This window comes from Halictus rubicundus, chromosome 2, assembly GCF_050948215.1.
Source record: "Halictus rubicundus isolate RS-2024b chromosome 2, iyHalRubi1_principal, whole genome shotgun sequence".
In the NCBI taxonomy this organism is placed as follows: domain Eukaryota; kingdom Metazoa; phylum Arthropoda; class Insecta; order Hymenoptera; family Halictidae; genus Halictus; species Halictus rubicundus.
Genome location: NC_135150.1, coordinates 18856666 through 18871797, shown reverse-complemented (window position 1 = coordinate 18871797; position 15132 = coordinate 18856666). Strand labels below are relative to the sequence as shown.

Sequence of the window (15132 nt, the reverse complement as noted above, 5' to 3'; positions counted from 1 at the left end):
GTTCGGTGTTTCCACGTTTAATTGTTGCCCCGAAACGTAGGATTATGCGCGGTCCTTCGTTCCTGGAGGCTTGCGACCGGTTACCTAACCGAGGTCAACCGGACCATGCATAAAGCCGGGCTTTAATCGGGCCTGGAGCGGGATGCAGGGCGGCGCAGCCTCCCGATTGGACATCCCTTCGAAGCCCTTTAAACCCTTGGTAATATTCTGGACCTCTCGGCCGTTTCTTCTTCGGACGCGAAATTAAGCGCCGGCTGATCGATATGCGCTCGGAATGGACGCCGCCGGTGGCTGATCGTTACATAATCTTCTTTCTCTCTCTTTTTCTCTGTCCCTCTCCGTCTCGTTCTCTCTCTCTCTCGCGGAGGATAAGCCGAGCAAAATCGAACGCGTTAACTTCTTCCCGAAAGAAAGCCAGGCCGCAACGTTGAGAAACGCGATCGCGTTCCACGATCCGGGCCGGTTCAAGCACGGCTTGAATCTCGCTCATGAAACATTTATCGCGGGCGATCGGTATCCCCTGTAATTTCGAGCGCACGCTCCTCCCGTTCCTTTTGCCAGGATTTTCATACGCAGCACAGCCTCTTTGTGCTGCTGCTGCTGCTGCTGCTCGTCGTCCCGCCTAGCTCTCTACTCTCCGCTCGAACCTCTCGGATATCCAATCCGACAGATATCGAGCTTATTCCAGGTCAGGTATTCCCGTGCAGGCTCTGACCGTGGCTAACACAGAGCCACGAGCGGGTCGAACTGGTTTCTTTGTCCTTAGTATCGCGGAGCAAACCGTCGGACCAGTCTCCCTTGATTAGTCCGAAACTCGTTCCTCCTCCCACTCCCCCCGGGCCGCTTATTATCCTCGTTCTTATGAAACCTCTGCATTTCGAAAAAAACACCGTCTCGTTGTGATCGAACGCTGCCCCCTAAGGCTACGACGACATTCCTACGGCGGCGACTGGGTCTGCTTCGACCCGGTAACTTCAAACTTCGACCAGCTCTCGATACTGAAAAGTTTCGATAAAAAGAAGTTGAAGTGAAGTCGTGTGCCTTCTTTCTTCTGAGTATTTTTACCTTTCCGTTTGATTTGCTAAAAAATATTTTTTGTAATATGTAATTTCTCACCTTATTATATAATTGTCGGTAAAATCAACCGACGTAACACGTAATAATAAAACAGATTAATTTGTTTCTAATTTTGCCGTACACCACTTTCGTAATCACCGGCAGAAATGAATTTTGCAGAGCACCCGATTGCAAGCGATGCGTTTGTATTGAGATGTACCGTGTCACGAGTGTAATAACATTGTTCAGGATCCTTTATGTGTAAATTGTGGATTTGCAAAACTACAAATCTACCAGATCGCGCTGCAGTTTATTGGTATATGAAATTCGATGAAATAACGTTAGCACAGCATCTGCTTCTACGTAATATATTCGCTAAAATATTAACAACGGCAACAATATCTCAATGAATCATATATTCGCTGCTATTTGCAATAACTTCTCGCCATTTATTAGGAACCGCGTTCGATCTTTATCGAACAGAAACCATGTCTGTTCACGGTCTACCGTTTCCTCTTACAGTAACCACGAACTCTGCACACTCTGAAGAAGAACATGATTCGATACCTGCACTATGCCAATGACTTTTTTCCGTGTAGGAACCGAAAAGGTTAGAGTTCGTTCCACGAAGATACATTCCCGAACACTTCGTTTTAAAAATTGATTGGGTACCGAAAGAACAATAGAAACACACGCCTAACCGTGGTCCACCGTACCCACTTATTATAACTTTCAGAAAGGAAATTCTGCAGCTCGAGGTCCGTATTTTGCAAATGATTTCTACCGGCAAAAAATCCGACGATTAGGGAAAATTTCTAATTTTTCGCGAACTATGGCCCACCTTATCCACTTAGAGCAAAACTGCAATCCCCAGGAAGACAATTATGCTCGAGATCCGCATTATGCAAATAATTTTTTGCCGGCAAGAAATTAGAAGATTAGATCCCGTTCCTGTACGCAGTGCTTGCAAAAATTTCGCTTCGAAAATCGGTCTGACCACAGCCCCGGCGTGTCCACTTACAATGAAAGGGTAACTTTCAGAAAGGAAATGCCAAAATGATCGGAATTTTGCAAATATACTTTCACCGGCAAGAAATCGATTATCCTCGAAGCATCACAGAGAATCGATCGGATTCCACTTTATGAAAAAGGGAAGCGCGACCGATCATGGATGCACCGTTTCCACTTACGAACAGCAACAACCTTCTTTCATCGGGCGAAAGAAAGGAAGGCAGTTCTGCCGTTCGATATCTGTATTATGCAAATGATTTTTTACGGGCGGCTGGAGCAGCAGCAGCGGGCAGTTGTCCGAGCCGAAGGATAACGAGCCGATTCTTATTAAACGCGCAAGCAGGCAGGCAGCCTTGTTGGCGGGCTAGCCGGTTCGAAGGTCCTCGACTGACGTAGAATTCCGTGAACGCTCGATACGTCGCGCGGCGCTTCCTCTCCCGGTAAAATTAGAGAAAGCTGAATCATATAAAAAGCCGGCGTCTCCTCGCTGGCTTGGCGCGCTTCCTCCGGAGATGAGGCAAGAGGAGGCGATAGATGCGAGAGACCGAGAGAGGATTTCGCAGCGTGTGTTTCACATCGCCCGCTTGCTCGACTCGCTCGCTTATCGATTGGCCACGGGAGCACCGAAAGAACAATATACAGTCAACCCTCCTATAACGCGATTAAAGGCCGTTTTATACTATCCGCCCAGATACGGAACGGTTCCGTTTCAGTACAATAATACTTGAACACTTTGATCGCCAAACTGGAAACCCCAAAAATCCATAAAATCAAAGTAAGTTATTCAATGAAATAAAAATTGCAAAAAATTCAATGTATGATACCGAGTAATCCTCCAATTATCTTGCATGTCCTAATCAAGTTTAGTACAATGAATGTATCACCGTAAAAATTCATTTTAAAACCTGCACAAATAATTCCGTCACCCACATATGGGTGACGTGGCATTCAACGTGTTAATACTCCTTTGATTTAATTTCGTGTCGCCAAGGCCTGGGTGACAAACGTCGCGGAATTATCCCCACTTTCGCGGACTATACCCCGTGAGGGACCACGAAGCTCGACAGGCCTCGGACGCCGAGTGTAAACATAACACGTTTCGGGGTATGTCTCCTGGACGATACACGTCGCTGGCAGGACCCGTGTTGTTGACAAACATCGAGAATTCGCTGTAATCGAATGCATCGAAGAATGTTTGATCGGTGCTGAATAGAACAGTATCGTGTCTACGCGGATAGTACAAGTTCGTACCGCGTTGCAAGAAACTCAGGACTGCATGTGAAACTAGTTATGGCTGCTCAATGTTTGCTCCGCGTTGTATGGAAACCGTGTTATGAGACTATAGGAGGGTTTACCGTATAGACCAAGCAGAACCGCTCCTCCGTCGTTCGCGAGTTCGAGCGGAGTGTCAATAATCGATACACCGCTACCAAAACAGATCCCTCGGTCTCTCTCTCTCTCTCTCTCTCTCTCTCTCTCTCTCGCTCTCTCGTTGTGGCTCGGTTCGTCGGGGGTCTGTTTGCCTCCGCGAAAACAAAGGAAATCCGGTGTCTCCCCCGGCTTACCGGATCAATCGATACGCTTTCCTTCTGGTATTTTCGACGTCGCGACGCGTCGCGTCGAGCCGAGTCGAGCCGCGTCGCGGGAGGATTCCCCGTTTTACAGAGGATTTAAATCCCCTTAAACGGTCGGAAAACGCCGCCACCGACCGAGGTAATTCTTCCGGCGACGGAACGCGCCGCGAGAAGGACAAACGATATGCGAACAAGTACTATGCTCTGTTTAGGCTCCGTTCAACCCCTGCGATACTGCGAGACCGGTTCCACCCGGCGAGCACTCGTTAAAGTCGCTGCCTGCTTCTACCTTGGCTCGCTCGCCTGCTTTGCTTGCCCGCGCAACCCCTCGTTAGTCGGGCCAGGAGCTGCCGGAGCGTGCTCGGATTTTCAAAATCGATTCTTTAGGACAAACATGTGTACACGACACCCGGATCCCTCGCCAATCGTTCCGAACCTCTCTCCCCCCCCCCCCCAGGAATCGTCCTATTGTGCGCGGGGCTCTCGAAAGTCTCACGGCTGTTCGACTTTTGTTCCAATCCCTTTTCCCAACTGTCATTGTCCCGGGACAATATTGTGACTGCTTTCAATATATAAGTTATTAATTGGCCAATTTCTTGATCCGTAACACGTTCTTTGATTGGAATCACTGATGGCCCTAAATAATTTAATTCTAGAATTCTGGTGTTTATACCGGAAGCCTATTAATTGGTGTTTCCATAATTTTACTGTGCCCAAGGAAGCTTAAAAATCTTTGTTTACACAATAATCCCAAACGCACTTGTTACAGTACATTGCTTGCAATTGCTGGTGAATAATCCTTCAAACAATCCTTCGCTATAGACTATATATAAAAAATTCCAACGTAACAGGTTCGCTACCGTTATGTATATTTGACGTTCACAATCTTGCAGTTTACTTTAAAGATAGTCAAATCAATTTTATAAACTTTGTTGTTCAAACTCAAAATACGCAGTATAATATTCAGGGATTTCATGATTTGCTTCTGATAGAAGGTGTCGATATTTCGTAAAGTAGGTACGCTGCATGTACGCTTCATTAAAATTTTTTTTAGTAAATTTACTGTGGAGTCGTGTGAAGACTATACACTATCCAGTATTCTACTGTTATCAACTCGCCGTTAATCCCAAGATCAAACCAGGCTATCCGAGGATTCCGCGGCTCCGTTCCTCGCTAAATTATTCAAAAACGAAAGTTCCGGAAGAAGTGATAAAGTCACTCGATGAGTCAGTTGATGAGTGAGTCATAAGTGCTCCGAAAGTCTTACGCTTCCTACGAAACGTGTTTCAAACACACGATGATTTCGTGCCAAAATCACCGTGGCACAGGTGAAAACGAGGGTGTGGTTCGCACGGCAGAGTTCGTATAGATTCGATCCTCCCTTTACCGAACCCACCTCTTCTTTCCAAACCAATCTACACCTCGAAGAAACGCCCCCTAAAACTGTTTCCAGAGAGTCTACCCGACCATCCCCTCATTCCGCAGAGAACCTACCACTAGACTGCGGATCTCTATGCAAAATAAAAATTGTCCATCTTAATTTCAACAGACGGAAGCCAAATACACATTTCATTCTTTCATTAAGTAATTTAACCAGATGAAAATAGTACGTCGATATTCTTTAATTATTTTGACCTTTCTTCTGTATTAAATTCTACCTACTCAATTTTCTCGCGAATGCATAAAGTCCGTAATCCAATCGTGACTGTGAGTGTATTTGAGACTTCTTTAAGAAAAAAACAGGATATCGTTTTAGATAAACTATTATGCTCTGCTTTAATTGAATATCTGATAGTAGTGCAATGGTTATCGCATTGTCAATTTGAACAGAACTATGATATAGAAACTCGTCGCTGATTTTGTCGATGGGATAATCAATTAACGGTAATGAAAGTTTATAGTCGACGACTAAGGATTTTTTAATAACTCCTTTGACAGCAATAGCAACTTCAATCGTGAACATACAACTCACCCCTAGCAACGTTATCTAATAGTTTCTCTTAGTACAGCATGATTATCGAAAATCCTATTAATAGGCTTCCTGTAGATGAAATCTTAAGATATAGTCAGGCTTGATGCCGATACAGTAACATCCCTGTGAAAACTATTAAAATCGCAATCCACCTATTTGCCAAGAATCCAGCCAAAAGGGCCAGACCGGTGAGAAGACCTGGCCGAAGCGGTTGCTCGAAGACGATCAGAATTTGTCGTCAATTAAAGGAATTAGTGGCGCTAATTGGTATGGGAGTCGGGCGATCGAGCGGGGAAAGGGTTGTTTCTTGTTGGCTCGGGTCGGTACGGGGTTGTCGCTGCGAGGGCGATGCTACCGGGTGGTGTGTTGTGTGCACATGGAACACCTGATTCCCTCGACGGCATGTACCGGCGTCGGCTCGGCTCGGTTCGGCTCGGGTCGGCTCGGGTCGGTTCGGGTCGGCACACGGGGGTCTTCCATGTGCACGCGGCGCGGCGGCGACTCGTCGGCTGGCCGGTGGTTCGGTTCGGCTCGGCTCGGGTCTGCTCGGGTTGGCCCGGCTCGGCTCGCTCCCTTGCTCATTTGCCCGCTCGCTCGCTCCCTCGCTCCCCGTTGGCCGTGTGTGCGTCACCGCGCGATGGGTGCAACGCGGCTGTTGCCATGGCGACAGACGCCCGGCATCACCGGCGGTGGGGGCAACGTCCCAACGCCCAGGGTCGTACCTACTGATCCACCCCGGCTCGCGCCACTCCGCCATCAACCCCCTGTCCACCTGGATCCCCCGGCACCGAAATTGCGCGTCACATGGACCCCTAACATTCCGTTCCACCCTCCCCGAGAACCCACCCTTTCCCACGCCTTTTTCTGTTTCTCTTTCTTTCTCTCTTGCCGAGCTTCGCAGGAAAAGGCTAGCACAGGGGACAGTTTGGAAAATCGTTCCCACCTTTCTCCGAGGAAGATATCTCTCGTCCCTCGATTTTTACGATGTTTTTCGCCGTCGTTATACTCGGCGGTTTCGCCACCCCCTACCGCCTTCTATTGATCATTGGTTGATACGCGAGGACGAGCAGCTTCTCAGAAGGCCCGTGATTTACCAAGCCCGGCTCTCTACCTCCGGCGACGTTAACCCCTCGAGCCGCGGCCACTCGAAAACTGCAGGCTTACTGCGGACACGAACTGAAATGTCGCTGCAGAGAATCTGTTTCGGCCAACGAGCTGCTCCGTGCTAGAGCGATCACGTTGTCTCTGCAGTTGTCTACCCTTCTACAGATAGGGGAGAGTTTTCACATGGTAGTCGTCGTTTGTCTTGAATTTTTAATCATTCTTCGCTCATCGTGAATTCGTAACCGTCCCTCTTCGAGATCGTGCTCGCTGCTGGATTTCGCTGATCTTCTTCCCTAATCCCAACCCCTCCTGAATCGTTAAAACCACGTTTCAGGAGTCTGTTCTACACTTTGAGATGATTAGACTGCGGATTTCGTGCATTTACGGAAAATATGAATAGCTGTAATTTAACACAGTAGAGAGATTAAAAGAATTTCAGAATATTGACGCGTTACTTCTATCCTAGTAAAATTATTAACCGCTGTTCAATAGAATTTCGAAATTTTGTCCAAAAATGTTCAAATTGAATTTCATGGACGATCTGCAGTCCAGTCATGGTCTATATTTTACGCCATAGAAATTGAAGAATGTACCTACCAATAAAGCGTTTCGATAAATCGTAAATTAACCCCCATCTCTCCAAACGCCAATCATTGGCGCCTGTTCAACCAATGTTAAGCGCACCAATGTAAACACAAAGAGTCAGTTGAATTGATAAAGTTTTACTTTTGATTGATCTGGAAAAAGCTGCGTTAGGGTGCGAAAACACCCTAGTTAGTGTATTGGCACCTCTAGCCTCGCGATGCTAATAATCGCAGGAACATTGCAAGCGTCACAGTGTACACCGTGCAACACTCCAACGAGTAGGGGTAGCTTCTCGGGGGTTGGGATTTTGTCGGGATCCCGCGGATAAGACAACGCTTCCTCGCGAACCCTCCGCGATAGGTACAGTCAACCCTTCTATAACGCAATTAATTTGTACCGCGTTATAAGAAACATAGAATTAGTAAAAATCAGATGAACTCGTACAGGGAAATTTGATTGTTTAATCTATTTAAGTTGTATTATGTAGAAATCGTGTTACAAGAGGATTGTCGCAATTTTTGCTCCGCGCTATATGGAAACCGATTTATGGGAGGGTTAACTGCAATTGTTGCCGGTTTGTCGTTTGTTGCTAAGTGCGCGGTGGCTTTTGTACGTTTGATACTCGAGCGATCGGTGAACGGGGTGGTTATTGTCGACTGGAATTTCGGGGGAGTTGAATAGCCGCGTGATAGCCGATGATGTGATGGTTTTCTGGGGTGTCGAGCGTGCGGTAAGGTGACACGATGATTAACGACGGTTTTAATGCATTTCAGATCATGCCGTGTCACAGCCGATTTCCATGGGCACCGGTAGACGCGTGGGCGTTGGGACAGGATATCACCATCAGGCATCCGAAGCTGGAACGGTCCTCAGCCCAAGAAGCAGGTTTGTAATGAAAAACTATTTAAAAGAAAAATTAATCGAAACGATTTTTATTGTCCTTTCGTATCCCAGTATCGAAACGTTTGTTCTTTGCAGCGAGACGGGTGGTCTGGGTGTTAAAATGGTTGAGTACGTTCTTGGATCGAGCCCCACGACGCCCAAAGATCTAGAACCCCGGATGGTTTCATTGAGATTGGTAAGCGTAATATACGGTATTTGTTATTCGATTCGTCGACGGTATTCTAAAACAGGTTGTTTCCTTTCGCTGCAGAACACGGATGCAGACAAGAAAGAAAAAGAGAAGGGCTCGGCAAGCCCTTTCGACAGTTCTAAAGACGACACTGGCCCGCAGAACAACGGACTGGCCTCGCAAAACGGACTCGACGATGACAAAGGATTTAAGTGAGTATTGGGAGACGGTTTCGACAACAGTGGACCGGCGAGACCGACCTGAAACGATCGTGTAGAGCCATAAGGATGACCCCTAAAACCTTCAATGTTAAAGTCATTGCGGTAACGCCTTGACTGCCGGGACAGAAAAAGCCCACAATGTCAAGGAAATGAAATTGCGGTTTGAGCAAAAATTAATTTTTGATTGGCAAAGAAGTGTGTCGCCCACGTGAGCGTGTTAAAACATTTCCGAATCGAGGGCACGATTTTCAATTAGCGGATGGTAGAGAGATCGTCGTAGCCTCGAAGAACGTAACAGCGGCAACTGTCAAGGGCGTACATGCCCTACCCGCGGACGATGACATCATACCCGCTCGCCTCTTTCTCTGCATCCCGCTGTACCGTCTGGTTGCGCCACCTGGTGCATCGACGCTGCGTTCCCTTGCAACCGATGTTACCGACGCCATATCACCACTGCAGTCTTTGACTTTGACCAATGGTCGCTGTTAACGGTTTACCTACCGGCAATTGACTAATTGTAAAGTTGGCTTCTTTCAAAAATCAATGGCCAAAGTTACGTAGGACAGTCTAACAGCTTCTTCAGAGATTGTTATTTAAAAGAAAATTATCGAGCGTCTTTTTGAAGTACGAGGTCATTGACCCTCGTGCAGTGTTCAGCAAATTTGGACATTTATTTCTTTAAAATTCAAATAAGCCACAGTTAACATTCAGCCCTAATCTAGATCTACACTCATATGTACAAAGACTGTTCACATTAAATCGCTTTACATCCGCAAGAGAAATCATAATTAAAAGCGTATGCTTTTACGTCGAATTGACCCGAACAAAGCACGAGGGTTGGAAGACCTCAAACGCGATCTACGATCTCTTCACACAGAGTTAGTCGCGATAATTTTATGCACGAGGCTATTTAAAACCATGGTATACAAAGAAATATTCAAAGATCCCCTAGCTAATATTTTAATAATGCAAATATGCAGCGAGGCAAATCCTGGTAGCGAACGTGTTAACTCCTCGCACTACACTTTCTTTCTACGCTGATTACAACGTCTTTGTTATTCATGATTTCCAAGAAAGAGAAGAGAATTTATATTGTTTATATTCCTGTGCCTTCGCGAATGGTTAAATCGACTTCAGTTTAACACTTATGCCAACCCAACCGTCTCAAAAAATGCTACGAGATAGAAATAATTCATTTAACGAAATAAAAAGTGAAACTTTAAGATGTATGATACTGCAAGTACCCTATCACCATTCTAATATTTTGCAGATCTAGATAAATAATTCCGTCTGCCGTTTCTGGGAGACACGGCATTCAAAGTGTTAAGAAAGATAGATATAGTTGCTAGATTTTCATCTGACTCGGCGTTATATGACAAGGGTTAACAGGCTTTCGGCACCCAAAGCGTAACACGACGCCTTTGTCAGCGTGCGATAACATCCTAGCATCGTTCCTCTAACTTGCGAACAACGATAAGCGAAGAGTAAACACCTTGCGGAACGTGGCCCACGGTTTTTCGGTCGTTCTCACGCTAAGAGCGTTTACCTGCCGTCGGCAGAACACACAAACGAAAAAGTCGAGCCGGCAGGTGGCCCTCTTAGACTTTCCGTTTTCCCGTCGCGTCGGAAGCGTCAACGATAATCCGGTGAATAATCACGACGGCAAATAAGACGGAGAAAGGCATTAGAAACGTATAACGCAGCGACGCCGACGCTCCTGTCTCGTCTGCTTACCGATTCCGTTATGGTAATGATATTTGCTCGTCTCGCAGTCGGTCGTCACGCTCCCGTACCCTTTTTCTCGCTAGAACAGAAACAGAGGTCGCTCGGCCGAAGGCGTTTGTATCTTGTTATGCTATCGTTATGCAAACCGCGTCGTTACGCTGCGTGGCCAATCGTGAATTCGCGGAATCTCGATTACTCGGGATGTCCACGTTAAGCGTGCGCATACGATTCGCTAGGAAAAAGCGAGATGATTGAATTAGCGCATTAGTGCCGGCTCATTTCCTGCCAATTACGAGTAAAAAAATTGCGAACGTGTTAAATCTTTTCTTCTTTTAATAATTCATGTAATCTCGTTGTAACACTTCTGCAGAGATACAGTTATCGAGTTTTATACATTGTTGTTCGCGAATAATTGTTGTTACTGTTCTAGGCTTTCAAAAAATCTAAAATAATTCTGGAATACGCATTGAAGTCCCTATTTTAATATGTGATCGTTGGAACGACAAATGTTTAAAGTATTAATGTGAAAACGTAAATATTGAAGAGTGAAATTTCACTCCGGACATAAACGACCCAGGTTGCTCACGGATGGTTAATTTCCAAGAAACCCCAAAGATTCGAATAGGAATCTTTCGGTTGTAATGCGTCAAGAATGTAAACTCAACGAGGAATTCCGAACTCGAGCTCTCCCCGACGTGAAGATACCTCGTCCTTCTCGGTCTATAAACGTATCAGGCCTCGGTGGAGCTTTCTTTTCGGCGTGCAACGACGCTCATTAAGTCATCCGAGATTTAGGTGTCTGCATTTCGGAAAAGTGCAGCTGTCGAGCGCCGGTCAACGGTACACAGTTTATTTTCAGAGCGCATTGTTCTCTCGTCGCTCGACTGTTTTCGATCGAAACGTGCGAGCGAAATCCGTGGATACTGGAGCGTGAACAGATGAAAAGAACTGTAGTCGTTCTGCGACAGCTGCGTTGCGCAATCCTCACGGTGTTTCCTTATGGCTCTTGAATCGGTGCTCCTCGATTACGGGGGCAGTTACTTGCACCGGATAATTCGATCGACTAGGGGGGTCTCGTTGGCGATACACTGTCCTTACTGCTACTCCACCTTTCTCTCGACTATCCAGAGGCGTATTAACCCCACCAAGCCTTGGAGTCTCTTGTCAGGCTCGGGCGGAGATCTCGAATAAATGAGTCGAAATAATAGCTTCTTGTCGTTGATATTCAATATACAGAGAAGATAGACAATTACGCAGCAGGGAAGATACATATTTACGCTGTGCACAGGGTAGCGTGTACACGTGATTGTATGGCAATCAATTTTGATGGGAGTCATGCTGTTCGCGAAGATGAACTTCGTCTAATGAAGGCTACTTCTTCTTGTACTATTAATTCAAGATTTTTCTTCCAGAAGTGGAATTTGATTCTTTCTTTATAATTGCTTAATAGTGCGTTTAATCATATTTGAACAATGGCGTTACAGGAAGGTTTCGTGTATCGATTCTAACGCACGGTATAATTTTCAGAGAACTTGTAACTTTTTTGTGACAATACCCTTTTTCATATTTAACAAGAAGACATTTCGCATCTATCAGAATATAGTAATTTGTATGTGTTACCTACTATCGAGTTAATATAAATATTAATCACCTGGGCGTCGATGCGACACTGAACATTGATGAAATGAAAACAAAAATTAGACGAAATGTGTCCTAGCTCGAGGGAGAATGGAATAGCGAAAGAGATGTCAAGGCAGAGGGTGGGGAATCTGAAGAAGACTAATATGAATTAACGCGCTTGTTTCTGTTATAGTCGCACGCCCGGGAGCCGTCAACCATCACCGGGCGAGGAGGAGTTCCAAAAGAACGCGGCGGCGACCCTCGCAGTGAGCACGGGTGCTGGCGGCGTGGTGTTGCTGAAGCCGGGGGTGGACGTGGTGGGCAGCGAGGAACATTTTATGGCAGCTTTCGCCCCGGCGCCTCCGCACCATCTACAGCATCACCAGGCACCGCCGACGCATCATCTACAACATCCGCATTCCCACGCGGCTCAGCTCTTTGGCGCACAGGCACCGCCACCCCCGCAGGGCCCGCCCCCGTCACAGCAACAGCAGCAGCAACAGGGACCCCCGCAACCGCAAGACACCACCACTCACTTTGATGTTCAGGTGAGTCTCTCTCGACCTTTCATTGTTCCTCCACTGTGCGTACGGGCTGCGCCAAAACGACGGGGTTGCGCCCTTTTCACTTCAACTCTGACTTCTCGCCACCTCTCGGATTACGGTGTACCTTTCAGCGTGGGACGCAACCAATGCAACTCGACTGGTTGACCCTAGAACAGCTCCCAGTATTGCTTCTCGTATACGGGGAAATTTTAGAAAATTGTTCGTCGTACCATTTATGGCGTAGGAGGCAAGCGGGCTGGTTAATCCTAGAACGACTCCAGGATTATTACTATTATACTGGAAAATTTTAGAAAATGGCTCGTACCATTTGTTACGTAGGAGGCAAGCAATGTTAACTGGCCCGGTTGATCCTAGAATGAGTATTATTTCTCTTATACTGGGAAATTTTATAAAATTGTTCGCTGTAGCATTTACTGCGTAGGATGCAAGCAATGTTAACCGGGCTGGTTGATCCTACAATAACTCCAGTATTATTTCTCTTATACTGGGAAATTTTAGAGAATTGTTTATTGTACCTTTTCTAGAACGACCACTGTATGATTATTCCTAATATTTCGAGAAATTTTAGAAAATTGTTCCCTGTTCTATTATTATATTACTGAACATCACAGAAAATATTTGCACATTCGCATGAGGGTTAAATCACGAGAGAAAAAAAAAACGATAAAAAGTGACGATGCATAGAACAGTCTAACATTCTTGTGAGACTGTTTATGGTTTCAATTCCGTCGATTTGGCGCACCCCTGAGAGACAGGTTTCAGAAGAAGGAATTTTGCTACTTGGAGAACCAGTGGCTCGCCTCTCGAATTAGACTCGGTGAGAGTCTCAGTCCGTAAACGTGCTTCTGTTGTTCTTGGATCCGGTATGGGATGATTTTGCCGGATTATCGGAAGCCTGGCCTAGTTTCTCGCCGCTAGTCACGCGCGTATATTTTGGCCGGGGAATTGATAAATAACGGGCTCGCGCGTAAATTGTGAAAGCAGTCGGGCCGGCTCGGGTCTCGCGCAGCCCGTCGTCCTACATAAACGCGCATCGTAAGGCTCGCGCGATTACTATCGCGCGACGGTTACCCACTCGAGTGGCCCGGCGAAACCCGTGCATTAACTGATTGGCCCGGCTTACGTAACAATCCGTTGAATATTCTTTAAACGACGTGCCATAGGGCAGGAGAAGGTACATCGGAACCTTTTAGACGGATTGATCGACCAAACTGTCGGAGACGTTGCTCTTCTCGTTCGACGATCTAGCTATTATTCCAGGGAAATTAATAAGAAATGCGAAAATGACTGGAACATTCAGACGGTAATGAATAGACTCCGGATCTTTAGGTGAGATGAAACGTTTGTGCATCAATTGTAAGACACAGACGGTCAATGGAAATTCATATCTTTCACGGATAATTTTAATGTAGCGAGAATAATGTATTAATACTCCTTTAATCTTTTCAATGTTTCAAATTGTGCTTACTTACTTTTGTCGCAAATGCGTAAAATCCGGAGTCGAACTGCTGGAGAAATTGAAGACTCCACAGGGAATTATTAAAAATGCTTTGATAAGCTTCCTTTAGAGGCACCCAAGTGTTTTCTAGCTACAACATTTTCGAGTGTTTCTACACCCGAGATTGAACGAGCGAAACGAGATTTTTATTCGTGAATAGGCCTCGCTCCAGCAATGTTGCGATTTCACCTCGTCGGAGATGTAGCATATGCTAATGCCCGGTTCGCAGTGTCGCAACGCTTTCGTTTCGCAGTTGAGAACTCTGTTACTGCTTGCCCCCAGTTCTCTAGTTGTCCTTCCAATCCCGTGAAATTTTTCGCCTTTAACTTGCCCCCTTTGGTTAGCGTTTCCGTTCCTCTAAACCCTTATGTCAATAGCCACTTTCAAAAGACTTCTGGAGTCCCTCATTTAAATAAAGAATTATTTTCTGCCTTCATGTACAATCGAGTCTGACCATTACAACGTTACCGACCGGCGTAGGAAATTTTCTGGCATTGCCATAAGAGTTAGCAAGCGTGTAACGCAAGCCTTTTTATGCAAAATAAAAACCTCAGACATATTTTTCTTTTCTTAATAATCTCTAAAAAAAGACAGTACTAGACCGCGGATTTTATGCGTTTATGGTAAAACAGAAAAAACATTTATAGAATTTCAAAATACTTACGGTATTTTCAACTATACATGTATTTCTTGTTTTAACACTAGAACTACCGAGTAATAAATACGACTGATGTATATCGCTTTGGAATAATGACAAGACTACATCTATTCAAACTAACCTGTGCTCCAATAAAGAAGTTCAGTCAAAAATTTCTGATGAAAACATTTTTATCATTTCAGTAGTTGTGAAAGAAATTAGGAACGAGTCATTTTGACTGGTTCGGTAGTTCTAGCGTTAATTTTTATAATAACAGTGTTTTTTCTGTTTTGTCAGAAACGCATGAAATCCTAGTCACCTGAGAATTTTTGCTGAAGGATAGGAGGGTAAATTCGTGGACTTTTCGCATTCAGCCGTAATTAGATGTTTACATCAGGTTGCGCTCGCTTTCGTCCAGGTGAAATTAGCGTGGTATCGATTTTGCTCGTCTCGAGCCTCGGTTAACAGGTTAACAGTTCCATGGTCGTGCT

General features: G+C 45.6%; 1 protein-coding gene across 3 annotated transcripts in view; it reads left to right on the top strand.

Moving 5' to 3' along the window:
• Positions 1-15132, top strand: part of Pum (pumilio) — a 168221-nt gene that overhangs the window by 31529 nt on the left and 121560 nt on the right. For all 3 annotated transcript variants that reach the window (XM_076805812.1, XM_076805811.1, XM_076805814.1), the window contains 4 exons: positions 8076-8187; positions 8281-8380; positions 8456-8586; positions 12134-12488. In XM_076805812.1, the coding sequence (XP_076661927.1) occupies positions 8076-8187; positions 8281-8380; positions 8456-8586; positions 12134-12488 (698 nt within the window). The remainder of the gene's footprint in view (positions 1-8075; positions 8188-8280; positions 8381-8455; positions 8587-12133; positions 12489-15132) is intronic.